Here is a 17,103-nt window from a genome sequence, read left to right as displayed (position 1 = left end):
ACATATGTAGACGTTTTTAAAACCATTCACCATTTTGCAAACGTCATTGAATTTCGCCTGCAACGGCACACTCTAGTGTTTAATAATAGAAACTCTTGGCGAGAAACATAATTGGAGGTCAATGGACAAAACGAAATATTAAGGACCCATTAATTGCCAAGATTTGAATCAGATATAATATGTGATGTCATGATCCAAGATCATTCATTCTACAGGTATAATAGCAATGATGTGATTTATCTTTTATCTTGGCGATATGCGAGTTTGAAAACAAAACAAAACTATTAGCTACGATGACGGAGTTAAACAAACGATGCTCAACGATAGGCACTCATTGTTTTATTTCTTACGTTTAACTTATTAACATAATACTTAAATGTCACTAAATCAATTTTGTCCGTGTACATCATTTCATCAGGTACGCTCCACCCATCTAACAAATAAAAGCGTTTTTTTAATCATGATGTGTTTCATGTTTATGTTTAACAATTAATCGGCTATGGTAATGGTATTAACAAATGACTTTACAAACTATAATTTTCTTTTATTTACACTGTGTATTTAAATAAAAACTCCTACGAATATTTACTTTGTTAAAAATGGCCGCGTTACGTCTACAGGAAATGACGATTAGTACACACTCGGAAAATACGTACCGTTTTGTTGTTGTTGTTTTTATGCTGTGACATATACTTATTGTTTTCGTATTAGCAAGTTATTAATTGTGCTAATTTAAGATATAAACTATTTTGTTCTCATTATGCTCAGTAAAGTGAATTTTGTTATTTCTGACTTCTTTTCGCTGTACATAATAAATGGAATATTACGATAAAACGATTTTACTGGCGACCTTCATCACGTCTCGTTCGGTGAGTAAACATGTATCCGTCGAGACCACAGGTCGATGTTATACAGGTCACCAAAAAAAGCGTCCTATCATACAATCACCTTTATATTTTTAGGCTGGTACCTGTGTTCAAGGTCGATGAAAAATTAATGCCAGAGAAGATGATATTTGAATAAATTTCAGGATAATGTATGTATAGCTCAAATGCCACTACTTACGTGAAAAACTACAGAAACAAGCTCAGCCGCCCAAATTATAACATAAACCCCGTTTAATGGCACAGGGTAAACGCCAAAGACGTAGAACACAAAAACAAAAAACATCACATTACAAGGCAACAAACCCATGTACTTAAGCAAGAAATACACCATTAACATATTAAAGAATTTTCCAGAAGCATTATTCAGGAATTCAATGTTCGTTGTACGACAGTCTATTTCTGAAAAGAACATTAGCTGGTAACACTCTTGCTAATACTAATGCAGTTATACTTATTTCGACCAGTATTCAGCTAGTCTCAACGGAAAGTTGTTTTACTAGTTAGAACTAAAATCAGTTGTTAAAACAACCAAATAATAATGAAAGGAGGAAACATTAAAAAGAGAACAGAACAAACACAATATGTGGTGTGTTTTTATAGATTTGATAAAACAGTTAAAATGATATTCTGATCATTTAAATTAAAAAGTTAAAGCGTAATTATTGACATGTATTGCAAATGCGCACTTCATTTTATAATTACAAGACTTTTCAGATACATTTCAATTTTAAAATATATGATGTTAACATGTTCCCAGATATTGCCTCAAATATATAAAATTAGCATATGGAAAGATTTATGTATGTTTTTATGAAAGGTCGGGTAAATTTTTTATTCAGTATGTTGTGTTGATTCAGTTTAAATACTGCTATTTTAAATAAGCTCCATTCTCACAAATTAGTAACGACATGACAAGGAAAAACAGTGTGTGAAAACAAGTTTAACGAACTATATGAGGGATGTTCAAGTGTTCGCCAACCTCCTTTATAACTTTTATCATTTATTTTTGAAACAATATTTGTAAAGAATTCAGACCGATATGTTCGTGTGTAATTTTCACTTATTGTTAAGCATAAAGACAACAAGAAAAGCAATTTTGCGCCTGGGCGGCACGTGCCACATACCATCATAGCTATATCATTAATAATAAATTCTTAAGGTGCAAAACAAATAGTAAACTAAATATATGTCTATTAGCGAATCAAGTATAAGTCGCAATATAACCATGTTTATGTTTATTGAAAATAAAATTAATCCATAGGTTTTGCAATTCAAAATGGAACATGTAAAAATGTAGACTTCTTGAATATACTAGTTGGTAACTGTACAATTTAGCACCAAATTAATTCGGCCTTGTCAATTCAGCACCAACACATTCGGCACCTAGTCGACTCGGCGCCATAAAGCATAGTCAATTCGGCTCATATTTCAAATTATCTTTAACTTAACTTTTCTCTCTTTCAGTCGTTATATGGTTTGTTTGTTTAAATAAAACTACCTTTCACAAATTATTTGATAATACAACATTGATAACATGTATATTTGCAGTAATAACAAATGGTTGCCAGGTTACTGCCATATGGACATCTCTTTTGTTTGTTAAACAAACTATATTTTGTGTTTTCTTTATCTTATTTTTAAGTCTAAATTTTTTTCAGCAGTTCGGATGTTTACATCATAAATAATTTCATAATTTTCATAAATAATCATAAATAGTAATTTGAAAATCAAACTTTGAGTTAACAATTGAATAAACATGAAAGTTTGTATAGTTTGGATCTTGAGATGATCTTTCCTCGAGGCGTCATTTTCTTCGTGTAGCTAAAACGTAACATTAAATAGATCTGCAATAAATAGGTAACAACATAAAACAATGTTAAGCTTATTTTCTCCATCTTACATTGGTTCGGACTGGTTAGTTGACTAGAACAGATTTAAGCGAACATTTGGCAGTTAAAAACCAAAGAGGTATACTGAAATGCAATTTTGTATTATTCCATTTTAATGCATATTTTATTATTTTAAAGCAATTATTCAATATATTGCTGTTGTATTAAAAACAGAGATAATAATTATATGTTGGTTCATTACTTCAAGTTTGTTTTTGTGACATTTATAATATTGTTTGATTTTGATTAGTACATAAATAGTGATACTCCGCTGTGAATTTTCTAATGAGTCTATATATTGACCCAAATGACTTAAGAAAGGCTGAAGCGCTCGGTCTCACACTGCAGCAATTACATAAGAACTGCAAGCTGCTCCAACCCGCTTTACCGTTTATCCGTTTATGCCATCCTTAATTTTTATATACGAGGGGTGATCGGGAAGGTCTTCGACTGTTTGATATGACTTTCTTATTATTTGTGTCATAACAATAAAAGTTAAAATAAACTATGATATACATCTCCTTATGATCGAAAATACGTATTGCTAAAATGGTAACAATCAAGCATGTCATACTTGTATGTCTTACATCTGAAGATTAAATATTCTATTCCAGACAATGTTGATTTACAGGCGATTAGATGTATGTTCTCGCGTTCATCAAAACAAATAAAAAAGTATGAGTTTTAGCTTGAGCTAAGAGCTTGAAAAAGGCGATGTGTGGTCTTAAAAGATAGTTGAAGTGTTTTTGAATTATAAAATTAGTTTTATTAAGTGAGGAAGTTAAAATAAACTAAAATATGTCAATACTTGCCAATGCGAATTTAAGATTGAAAGCTTTGTTTTCATAGTTTAATAATGAAAGAACAAGAGGAAAAATAAAATGAAAACATAATGAAACAATACAAATTATATACAATAGTTCGAGTATCTTTTATTATGGTAAAACAATATGAATCGAAAGTCTATCACATTGTCATTGTAAATCATGTTCTAATTGTTCTGATTTTATCCTTTTATGGTTTAATCATTCAAAGTGAAGAATTGATAATTGTAAACAGGTATTCTAAAGTTTGAAAGTGATAGCTTTCTATTCAATGCTTATTTTGAGGATGTACATAATTTTAAGTATGCATGTTGCATGAACATGAACAATTTTGGATTTATTTTCCTTTTCTAAATAAGTTGTTGAATACTTTAATATTGTTTCAAATCTTAGACAAATGGAATCAGAAAACTTGATGTACATTCTTCTTTTTTTTGAGAAAAATAAATAAATAAAAAGGAACTAAAAAGGAATAAAAAAAAAATATGCTCATTGACTTAAAAAATCCATGATAACAAATTGATTGTTTACTTCTTTTTATTACCGTAATTGAATCAATGACGTTTTAATGAATAGGTCATATTTATGGACAAATAATTGTCTTATATATATATTATAACTTACATAAATTTGTCCCTTCTTTATATATATAATCTCGATCGGTCCGTATATCACTGTATTTTGATGAAAATCCAGTTTTATGACGTCAGCGGTCCATATTATATTTTTGGCCGGTCGGGAACTCGCCAAAAATGTAATATGGACCGCTGACGTCATAGGATTGGTTAGTGCGGCTTGCTGTTTTCACAACGGCGAAAATTTGTCGCAAGTAAACATTATCACGTTTGTTAAATAAAACACATTGAAATCGCTATAAAAATATTGTCTTGTAATGAAAACTGTTCGGTATAATATAAGAAATATAACACACCACTTCGGGCCATATGGCATTATAAGGACCGTTCAGTCAGCCCCCGAAGGTGAATAGACCTCGGCTAACGCCTCGGTCCATATACGCCTTTGGTGTGTAATATTTCTTAAATGAAACCAATTGATCAATCACATATAATAATAATAATAATAATAATAATAATAATAATAATAATAATAATAATAATAATAATAATAATAAAATAACAATAAAATAATAATAATAATAATAATAATAATAATAATAATAATAATAATAATAATAATAAAAATAATAATAATAATAATAATAATAATAATAATAATAACAATGATAATAATAACAATAATAATAATAATAATAATAATAATAATAATAATAATAATAATAATAATAATAATAAAATAATGAAAATGATAATTATAATAATAATGATAATAACAATATGGCAACTGATGTTGGTTTACATTCTTATTTTCAGGATGGGTTCCAAGAAAAGCTTAACGTAAGTTTTTTTCTTCATATCAAAATCTTGGAATACATCATAACGTTTTTATGTAACACTGTTTTATTTTAAGAGACTTGAAAGATTATAATACAAGACCAAAACATCATGTTGTAATTCAGAATTTGCGTAGACCTGATTGTTAAAATCCAAGCGGTTTTTTTCGTACTCCAGCGTTTATTCATTATTGGAATACTTAGAGGCAGAGCAGCAACAATGGGGAGCCCGTAGTAGATATTCTATTACCCATCCTTACATTCAAGAAAGTCATAGCCTTTTCAATAATTATTTCATTTTCATTGTCTTTATCTTATGTTTGGGAAATAATGGGCAAGGCTCGGACGAAATACCGGTAAAATATCAACGGTACTGTCATGGTATATCTATGACCAGATCCGACCAATCTATATAAATACCACAAATTGTCCATTAAATGTTATTGGAGAGTTGCCAATCGCCAATGAGAGGCTTAGGTAGTGAAAGCCGATCTGCCCCCCCCCCCAAAAAAAAAAAAAAAAAATATTTTGGATTTTTTTGGCTTGGCAACACGAAATGTTACAAAAAAAGAACTGGAATGCGCCAATCAATGTGTTATGCACATAGTAAAATGACTTTATGACGGCTTTTCCAAGACATAGCATAGCAATTGGCAAACATTACATATATTAATCTAATTTACGTTATGAAGCATTTTGTAAGATTTAAAGGCTGAATTTTGCATTTCTGTTTTGTGCCAATCGTTATCATACATTGCAATTCGTAAGCAAGGGCCGGACCAATGTAGCCTCAGGAAAGTTTTACTAAATGTTTCACCTGTGGTTGGTGTTTTCATGGTAAAACGATATATACGCAGTTATATTATTTATTACATATACAAATGTAGCTTTCAATGGGGTTCAATGGGTGTTGTTGCAATACATAGCATGGCAAACATAGCATAGCGTACTGAATTTCGCATTTCTGTTTTATACCGTAATCATATATTGCAATGAGCTAAGGCCGGGCCAAAGTAGCCTCAGAAAATATTTAGTAAATGTGTCACCTGCCAATAATTTTGGTGGCGTTTCCATGGCGACGCGATAGATTCGCAGCAATATGATTTATTACATATACAAATATATTGTATAGTGGTTGTTGCATAGCATAGCATGACATACGTGGCATAGCGTATATGATGACAATACGAGTCTAGAAGCGTTCCGGCATCGCAAACATAGCATTGCGTACTGAACTTCACATTTTTGTTTTATACCCATCTTCATCAAATATTGCAAAGAGCTAAGGCTGGGCCAAAGTAGCCTTATAATTATTTTTTTTAATAAATGTGTCACCAGCAGCAATATGATTTATTACATATACAAATATAGCGTATAGTGGTTGTTGTTGCATAGCATAGCACGGCAAACATAGCATAGCGTACTGAATTTCGCTTTTCTGTTTTAAACCCATCTTCATCGTATATTGCAAAGAGCTAAGGCCGGGCCAAAGTAGCCTCAGATTTTTTCAAAAAATGTGTCACCAGCCAATATATATGTAGTTAAAACAACTAGTATTTTATTGATTTCAAATCTGCTTTTTGCATGATTATTATTGTGTTTGTTTCTTGCACAAAAGTGTTTCAATACAAGGCACTTTAAAGTAAAATAATTCAATTATGGTTATAGTATAAATATATGAAGATGGCGTCACAGTAAGTAATTTGCAACACGCAATATAATGTACCTAGTTGATGATATATGTCTACAAGTTGGGTAAAATGCCCAGGAAGAAATTCCGATTGATTTCAAAAATAAGTTTGTTTCTTACTAAATTGTTACAAATATACTTGAGTACTGTCCGTTCGAAAACAGCATATTAATGGTTTTGATTTGTAGTTGGATGCCGTTGATTTGTCTTGAATTCGGAGTATTTCTTAGTATAAATAGGCTTATTTCAATCTCGTTCAGTTGCTTTTTTACATCTAGATTACTGAGTTTATCGGTTGTATCTGGTTCTGTTATTTTGGAATTGCTAACAGTTTCAGCAGACCATAATTCGAATGGAGTTAACTCCACTTCATTTAATTTTGTCAATTGTTAAAATGTATGCCAAATATTCATTATGGGCTTATCTTTATCAGTAAATAATAAATAATTTGAAATATATTGTCGTAATTTTCAAAGTGATTTTATTATATCTAGTTAAGAAATTTCATTCAAAGTACCGACTATTACTAATCGTGAGGAAATTTCAAGGGCTCTTTCTATGCTAGTTTCAAATATGTCCCGAAATTTTATCCCACCAAAGAAAGTATTTGCATATTTTCTTCTACTAAAATACGTTTGTCACTTGAGATTTGTATAAAAAATAATAAGAAAAACTGTTGAAACAAGACAATTTGGTCAACAATACGAACAAATTTTTGACAACGATTTAAGATAGATAAATTAATAAAGGAATGAATAGGTAGAAAACTAATAATAAACTAGTCATAAATAAACTGAATATCAGATATGTAGTGTTGCATTATCATAGATGAATAACGAGTTAAAGACACCCGTAATTTGATGAATACATAATTAGTCCATCTACATAAATATTTAGATACCATGCCAAGTATTTTAGGAAAAGAACATTTATCATATCGACAATTTTCAAACAGCTTTCATTTGTGATTAATATGAAAAGTATAACAGTGTTTGCTATTCTCTAGACAAAGACAAATCATGTCAATACCATGATTAAAGTTTTAACATGTTTGGGTTTGTTTAAACCTTTGAAAAAATTGAATACTTATTTAATAAACCACCTGTTAACACCCTCGGTTTACTCCAACTGTTCTGATTTTGAAATTGAAGTAAAAAGATCGTGCAAATCGCTTTTTACAAGTTTTGTTAGGCAGTTCATGTTTTAACAAATACAATGAGAAAGTGTATCAGATGTCAAGCTTGATTAAAATGGAATGTGCATATCGATTATAACTTTAAGTTTAATACAGACATATATTTACATGAATAATAATAAATAACTGTACTTTGCGTATGTACGTTGATAGTGAAACAGTGTCGGATTGTTTGCATAATTGTTTACAACAAGAATGATACTAGATATTCAATATTATTTACAGTGTGGTATATTTTTACTTAACCAAAGTTTAAAGTGTTGTGCTATATTGCAAATAAACTCTTTCTTAGATAACATTAAATGACGGTTATATATTAACAAACTGGACTATATATAATAAGGTATTTTTTCATTATTATTGTAAAATACGAGTTAACACTATATGCTTTAGTACGCAGATCACTGGCATAACAATATGGTTTCATCGTATCATAATTACATATTTTATTCTTGTATTAACGAGTGAATATGCTGGACTAATATAACACAATCATTGGTGTATCTACATAAGAGTCATTCGACACTAGCTGTTAAACTAAGTTACAAATCAAGCACGTAGCCGCAATGATATCGTGTGCACTGTCTAAAATTAAACTAATTGCATTTCTTGGGAAAGGTTCTCGCTAAATTTGCTGATGACTGATTCATAATCGATTTTTGAGAAGCCATTTTTAGCCCCAAGCGGAATGTCTCTGCCATTTCAAGTATTTCTTGCGTTATATCTGGATGGGTAACTAAAAAGATAGCCGCGTAATTAAAGAAAGCGTCCGTCGATGACCCTTGAGGGGATATTTTAATGATTGACGGACACTATTTTGTTTTCATTAAACGCTACATAGCATAATTGGCACATTAAAACAGAAACAAAGATAAACACTTAGAACAATGGATGAATAAATAAGTTCATTTTGTTAAAGTCTAGAATTTGAAGCAAAAGAGCTACTACCAGTACGCGAAAAAAATACACTTTCTGTACTAAAATTCAATTGCATGATGACTCGTAAAAAAGTATTTATTATCGCTGACTATAAGATAAAAGTGCCACTATAAAACTAGATTATGTATTTGCCAGATTGTTAAAGATGAAATTCAAAACAAATAAAAATAAACCAAAAAACAATAGAGCTGCAAAAGGCTGACCTTTCTCATACGATGGTCGGAGCAAAGAGGCCTGTATAACCAAGTGCTTTGTAGAGGGCGCACACTGCAGCCAATCAGATCAGTATAATAATTTACGTCATGCAATTGCTCGCGATATGCTTATAGAGCATCATTAATTAAAGGGGCAACAGGACTATATAAACCTCCAGGTGGCGCTGGGGCAAGCTTTTGTATAATTGTATGCATGTTTCACATCAGGGACATTTTTTCCAAATTTATGCAATGCTTACAAAAAGTTGAGACATGAAACTTTGCAGGCATGTAGAATGAAGGTTAAACAAATAAAAAATCCTTAATTCGTTTTTGAAACATTACTAGAAACATTACTTTGAGACAAAAATCCAACTGTCAGATTGAAAATTTGAATTTACCGGGGGAGTCGCTAATTGTTGTTCTGGGGGTTATGAACTCTCTGTTGTAAACATTACCACGTGCTGGTGTTTACATCCCTTGCAGCTTGCTTGTAGCAGACGACATGCCTCACTATCAAATAATATAGTAACAAAAGTGAACAAACGTTGATAAGGTTTTATTCCACCTGCATATCCCAAAATTATTGATAGATATCATCAGCTTCATATGCTTCATTTTAGTCTAATTGTTTTATATGATATTAATACTTTTTTCCTTTTGAAGCGTTACGTAATTAATAAGTCTGGTGAATTTTTCCCAGGTTTAAATATGTATCATTGTTTTCATATTTGTCGTTTTAAAAAATAATTATGAACGTCATTGCTTAAATGTTAGTTGCTCCTTCGCTTTTCCATCGAAAGCTTTGTCATCATTACAAATGTTTATGTCCCAGCCAGGTAAAGTGAATATCTCCTATTGTTCTTCAGTCATGTAAACTTCAGGACTTTTGTCCTGATTATTTTGTTCTATATTTTGAGTCTTCTTATTCTGCCCAAAGTTATTTTTTTAAAGGAAGGCAGTACCTAGTTCCATGTCTTGCAAATGTTCATGTATAACTGTGTTTGAGTTCCCTGCTTTTTGACTCAAAATGTGCATTTGATTTCCAGTTATAAATACACAAACCAGATTCCAGCCAGTGACATTTAATTACCAATTAAAGGTGTCAACACTATCTGAATTGTTTCTTTGCTGAACTCGTTTACAATAAGGTTAATTTGTACTAGGGCTGTGGATGCATTCAATAAAGCATTATTATTGTATCTTGACAAAATAATTAGTTTTGGATTCCAGACTGAGAATAAACCTTGCTATTTTGGACTGGAATGAGAATTTTGATTTTAAACATTTGAGAGGGATGTCCCATACAGAAAAAAGATTTAGTCTTTTGTCGAAATAACAAAAAGCCAGTCAGGAACAAGAAAACCATCATTTCAAAGAAAACATCTGTTAAAGATGGCTTGGTCATCTTTATTTCATATAAAAGATAGTAGTGTGGAGAAATACATCGTCTGCTCTGATCAGCCCTGTTTGTTTACATTTATCTTGTGTGTGCTAAAGATAGAACACTGTGTTTAACAGACAGGTACATAGCTGAGGGAATGTACAATAAGCCACTCCCCATTTGCTTCCGAGGCAACGAATGTTGCCTCTTTAAATGCATTACAATGATACCAATAACGAAAGTTATCCTTAAGGGAATAACTTGAATTATTTGTTTGCTTTAAAATACGTTACTTAAATATACGTAAGCATTCATTGCTGGTCGGCGATATAACTGTGTTAGTCAGAGTCAGTCTGTCAGTCAGTAATACTGACCGACCGGCGGTCGGTCGGTCGGTCGGCCGGTCGGTCGGTCGGTCGGTCGGTCGGTCAGTGCGTCTAACAGTTAGTATGTCCTGTACCATATATTAAAAATATGCACCGAATAATAATATTGTTGTGCTGTCCATCATATTCAAACAGCTTTATTACTTAATTAAAACGATTTTTCTTTATCAAAACACATTTAGATACGGGCCGATTAACTTTATATATACAAAGAAGGGACACATTGTATAATATCTAAATAAAGTAAACATTCTTTGTGGTTCGTAGTGATAAATATATTCTCACAAATACAGTTTAAACATGCTTAAATAAGCACATTGTTTCATATGCATTGGATATTTCATACGATATTTGTTATTCGTGCTTTAACTGCACATGTTTGTATAATAAAAATGTATTCACTGCATCTCCTGGAAGCTTCGTTCATCGTGGAAATTTTACTCAAAGTATGAACAGCAAACAAGCAGTCAGTCGGTCGGTCGGTCGGTCAGTTGTTTTACATTTAAAATTGTATGCAATTATCGCTTTACATTCTGCACTTACCTTTCTCACTCTCTTACTAATGCACCCCCCCCCCCCCGACAAAACCTTTCTTACATGTCATTGTTGGTGTTTCAGTTATGTTTGTTGGCGCGTGAATGTAATGATATGCTTCTAGGTGACTTGGGGCGTTTTCCTATATATATATTCACTTAAACGTTGTAGCAAATACTGGACTCGTCTTCTTAATATGCCGAAGTCTAGATACCCGAAATTATGTTATAATATGCTTTTATATTATGATAAGATTAGCTTTTGTCATTTGGTGACTACTGTAAGAGAAATTTTATATAGTAACGGCTTTGGCTTCATTTGGGAAAGCCAACATGTCAATTATGTTACGTTGTTTTAATTCCAGTATATAATAGTATACTAATAGGTTAAAAGATCAGTATTTGCAAATATGGAGAGCAAGATGTATATCGAATAGAAAATTATCATTATAATCTCAATATAAAACAAATTTAATCCTTGAAACATTTTGTAAATGTTTTGCATCATTCAGATGTTCTGTTCATAATCTTTCTATTGAAACCGGTAAACATTTTGGGATACAGAGCGAAGTACGCACTTGCCCATACTGCGAATATTATATTGAAGATGAATTCCATTTTTTGTTTATATGTCCTTTATATAATGTTTTAAGTAATGTTTATATTGCAAAATACTATCGAGAAATGTTATGATTTAATGTCTAGTATAAATGCTTTGAATATACGTAATTAAGCAATGTTTATTTATTTTGCATTTGAAGAAAGAAATAAATTTATGGACATTTGAGTTTGATATCATAACATGTCATTATCACTATCTATCATGATTTTTTTGATATATGTATGCTATTGTGTTTGTGTAAGAACCGGAGGCCTATTGTACAATTAACTTTGAACTTTGAACTTTGAATTTACTGTTATACAGCATCTAAATATCTTTGATTACATTTTGTTCCTAGAAATACCACCTTCCGCAAACCGTTGTACTATCAAAAACGCAGCATTTATGCCCATTAAAGTGATGCAACGATATTGCAGAATTGGTCTGATACGGTTAACAACATGCGAATTTTGTTTTAAAGTTTTGTCTGACTAATTTTAACATACAGCCAATAATGTAGGCATAACATTGAAATGAAATGTTACTCCATAAACACTCAAAGTTAATGTTTAAATATCTTTCAGCGAATGTTTCAAGCATCTACTGATAAGATGCGAATCCGAGTTAATGGCGTTATACGTTAAATATATTAAAGTATCCGATGTAAAACCTTCATGGTCATTTCATTGAGCAATATAAATCGGAGCACTATTTTATAAAACCAAATAAAGTTAGCATAAAGCTTCATTCACTGATGTGCTGCAGCCACAATAAACACACTATCGATATACAGAAACTGGGGCATCAACCATACATTTATAACCATTATATGTGATAGAAAATTTCTTTGGTAACAATTGGTGTTTTAAAAGTTGTATTCTTGGTAAAGGATTAACGGAAAAGATAAACGTGTGTTTGTTGAAGCTTGACAGATTTTAAATATGTGATTTTCAAAACATACAATTTAACAATATCATTGCAGTAGATATAGATTGGTAAAACACCATTTGCACATAATATATCTGACAAAAGTAAGACTGTGAATTAAACTTCATAATGCCAGGCAATGTCATGCATTATTAGATAAATAACGTAGGTTATCGGCCTTTATTCTGTGATTGTTAAGGTGTCTTAAATGTTACTACGAAAGCCATAATCACGTCATTTTCTTACAGGGACAAATATCAATATGGATGAAGAATCAGTTTACAATTTTATGCAGTTAAAGAACCTGTCACGTACTGAATGTTTTGCATTTTAAATATATTTAAAATGTATGGTGTAAGAGCAGAACAACTTACCTGAATAGTTGTTGTGAACAAGTTAGTAAAAGCATGTGTTGTTAAAACGATCAACATCAAAATAGTCTAGCAAAGTCAGGATGCAATATATTGGCATGAACTAGTCAGTCTTTTGTACTAACTGTCCTTGGATTTTTTTTCTAGTTGTTGCAGCTACATATGAACTTCATTTACAATATTTTCAAACCAGTCACTATTTAATTGAGATTTTATTGCAAACGATGTTTACCTAGTATGGTCACAGATGATTCTAAGTAACTTAAATTTAAAGGATAAAGATAAGTTTCAAGGCGTCTTTCTATGATGTTCTCTGATATAATATATCGCATATGAGCGCTCATCTAAAATTGCAACGACTTAGTGATTAAACCACTAATGTTAACGAAGAACCTAAACCAGAAATGAATGTAAATTGTTCTAGAGTGTATTTTTGTGTTTGTTTTCTTCATTTTTCAAATTCGTTCGCATGTTTCAGCAATAACTTTTAGGTTTGGTGTTACTGTTTAATTACTACCTTGCGGTTAAACTACAATGCAAGAAATGTTTTCATTTGAAGACAAGAAGTATCTAAATATATCTATTTACCCGGATTAAGTTTGTGGGATCTTATATTTGTTACTCCTAAGCCAATGTCGTTTTAATGTTTTAAAGGGAATTTTATTCATTTTATTCATTGTATCAATCCTATTGTTTATTACCCTGTGACATTTTGTTCTAAATATCATAAAGCTAACACATTTACGAATCTACTTTATTGTCATTGTAAATTTCACTTTATTCTCATTTAACACTTTGTTAGGAACCCGAGGTGCATAGGACATTGCATTTTTCATCTATCAACATACATTTCCTTTGTAGTAGTGCACAAAGAATCCAATAGTCCATAGGCTATTTGTATAATATCCAAAGAAATGTTAACTCTATGTCAATGCATTTCATGAGTAGATCATAGTAAAAGTTGTTCTTGTATAAGTGTATAAACGTAAACAAATATTTCTTAGGGAATGGGCAGTGTTCACTTCAGGGTCTTTTAAGGGAATTTTCTAGCCATTGCAGCTAATGACACCAATATTGAAAATTAGTTATCAATGCGTATAAAAGAAGTGGCACATAAGGCGTGGCTTCTTTTGATAACATGGACACAATTTGCACATGCTTGATAGAGGTCCACATCACACTGTACTGCATATAGAACTCACACTTTGGATTATCTTATGCATGGCATGACACGATCTGCACCAGTCTGTAATAACTTCTCAGTATCCTGGCTTCAGACTGCCTTGCTTAAAGGTGCTCATTACCATTTATCGATGTGCCAGAGCCGTCACTCGCAGTTGATGGGACATTGCTTTTTTGCGTCATCCACATTTTCCAAGCATCGCCTCAATTTAAAACAACCTATATACATGCATAATACTCAATTTCGAAAGCCATAACGTCATGTGATCCAGGCTTCAAAGATATCTTCAGTGGCACTGCACACATAGTTCATGGCTGTTTTGCCACTTTTCATACACACATTTCTCTTCATTCATTGTCGATTGTGGTCATTCAAATGCTGCACATATCAGCAATATATTTTACATTCACTCGCCAATCTGTTATGAAGTGCGACCATGACCAACGCTACTTTATTATAGACGTTATCGACGGACGCCAGTATAAAAAGACGGGACCCGCGTACACTTAGCAGCATGTGTGCGCGGGAACTGCTTTTGGGGTACCAAAGCTTAAAAGTAAACAAAAGGAAACCCGTTATATCCACAGATTTATTTAATTTAATTTTGAAAGATGGCATTAAACTTGCACGGCTAATGTTAAAGGCGGGATTCGCGGTGGTTGAAAACCTGCCGTCCCTCTCAAGTCCAAGGGTCACCATTATAGACCCTTCCAAACGTCACCATAAAGACGCACCGTATTGTACACTTAAAACACCATCGGGAGATAGACCCTGGTAACAGCGGTACTAAACTGCCTAGGCGTATTAAATATTTTACGTATTGACTAAATGTAAATCGCCACCGCGCCAATAGAATCTGCGCGAAGCAAAGATTCACCGCCAAATAATAAAATAATACGAAACGACAAGAATTGATACCCCAATAATTTAACTCCTTATTTTTTATTATTTTTTTTATTTTTTTTTTTATTTTTTTTTTTTTGGAGGGCGATTTACAAAATGTCCCATGAATTAATAAAGAACAGTTCGCCCAGCTGCGAACACCATTTGATTTATTCCAGAATGTAGCGACCTGTGCGCTACTCCAAAAATATCACCATATTAAGTATGTATACCTCCTGGGGCCACACCACACGGACCCTGAACTGGGTTGGCAACTTGTTATTGGGGGTAAACAGTTTGGCCAATGGTAGTAAAACACTCGAGGCCAGCCGAGATGTCATTAAGGAAAAGACTGTTACCTAATTCGGAAAGATGTACCCCATCAGAAAACAGACGAGAAGCGCCTAGCTTTATGACACTATACTTCATGTACCTGTCCCCTATGTTCAAAACAAGACTTGCTGCAAAGCTTTTTATTATTTTTCTTGCCTGGTCCATGGCAGATAAATTTGAACTATGGCGCCATGACATTCTAGGCAATAGCTGAGACCAAATAATAATAGTGCCGGGCATGTTCAGATGGATAAATTTAACTATAGCCCGGATCAAATTACATATTTGAACGGATTTTGTTTCACCGATATCATTTGCTCCACAGTGAATCAATATAAAATTTGGAGGAGACCTTATCTTTAACAAAGTCCTGAGTGGGTCCGGCACTTTGCTACCCCAAGACTACTGTAGCCTTGCCACCATATTTCTAGGTTTTGAAATCCCTAATTTGAACACCCGGGACTCTTGCGGCTAGCAAAGAACGCCTGTTTGATTATTGATGAACCATATTCGGGTGTATGTAGGTGCGGACTGAGTCAGAGGGCCACCTACCGGCGAGCTTAATTTCATCCAAAGGAAGCCATTTTAGGGCAGCCACAATTCGAAAGATATGGGAGCTAAAGCAGGCGTAATTGAGGCCTTAGTGTAAGAGAGGTATTTTAAGCACTGCCGAGAATTAATACCTGGTGACTCGGGAGCCATTAAAATGACACAATAGGGGGCCCTCGAATTTTGGACGAATACTTAGATATTTGGTAATTGCTGTCACGAGGAAAATTGGACTACTAGAAGCCTGTAGTTTGATCCACTGTGACGCCCCATACTGGTATGTTTTTTTTTTAAAAGCGTAGCCTTATTTGAGCAACTTCCTTACAAACAGAGACGTCGGCCGCCGAAATTATTTTGTCTGGTGAATTTCCCTTTGTGACTGTAAGTTCCCCGACCCGTAAACCCCCCCCCCCCCCCAAAAGGCGACGATATAGCCAGTGGAGAAAAGTGTTTGTTCATAAGCATTTCTACAAATAACTGGAAGTACTCCTAATACGGAACATAGCATGTGAGGCGTGATAGGTAAGCAAGGGTCCTTGTGGATGCACTGCCTTTTCATAACGTTTAGTAACTTTAAAACTATAAAACTGGACGTAGGATCGAATAAGCCTATGAGTTTGCATTGGTAACTTATGAAAGCTGTGTGTAAAAGGGCCGTGTTGTTGGAACGGCTCGGTAATGATGCGCGCACCGGAACTGTGAGAATGCACTAATGCCTTGCGCCTATGACAATATTGTATTTATGGAACTGGAGACATTTAACAATCTATCAGCTTCGTCGAGTAAATCACTGACAAGAACGCCTGGGAAATTGGATCTGGGCATTGGTTCGCCTCTGGCGCCGCTTGCCGGAACTTGTCCCAGCGTTTACGAGAAATAGAATCACATATTACATTAAGTTTGGTGGATATGTGGCGAGCTTTGA

At 33.0% G+C, this 17,103-nt stretch overlaps 1 protein-coding gene across 2 annotated transcripts in view; it reads left to right on the top strand.

Annotated features, from left to right (window-relative positions):
- LOC128244671 (ezrin-like) overlaps positions 1-17,103 on the top strand; it is a 230,160-nt gene that overhangs the window by 142,829 nt on the left and 70,228 nt on the right. For both annotated transcript variants that reach the window (XM_052962702.1, XM_052962701.1), the window contains exon 16: positions 4,992-5,015. In XM_052962702.1, coding sequence (XP_052818662.1) covers positions 4,992-5,015 — 24 coding nt within the window. The remainder of the gene's footprint in view (positions 1-4,991; positions 5,016-17,103) is intronic.

Source organism: Mya arenaria, chromosome 8 (genome assembly GCF_026914265.1).
Source record: "Mya arenaria isolate MELC-2E11 chromosome 8, ASM2691426v1".
Classification (NCBI taxonomy): domain Eukaryota; kingdom Metazoa; phylum Mollusca; class Bivalvia; order Myida; family Myidae; genus Mya; species Mya arenaria.
This window is presented reverse-complemented; position numbering and strand designations above follow the sequence as displayed.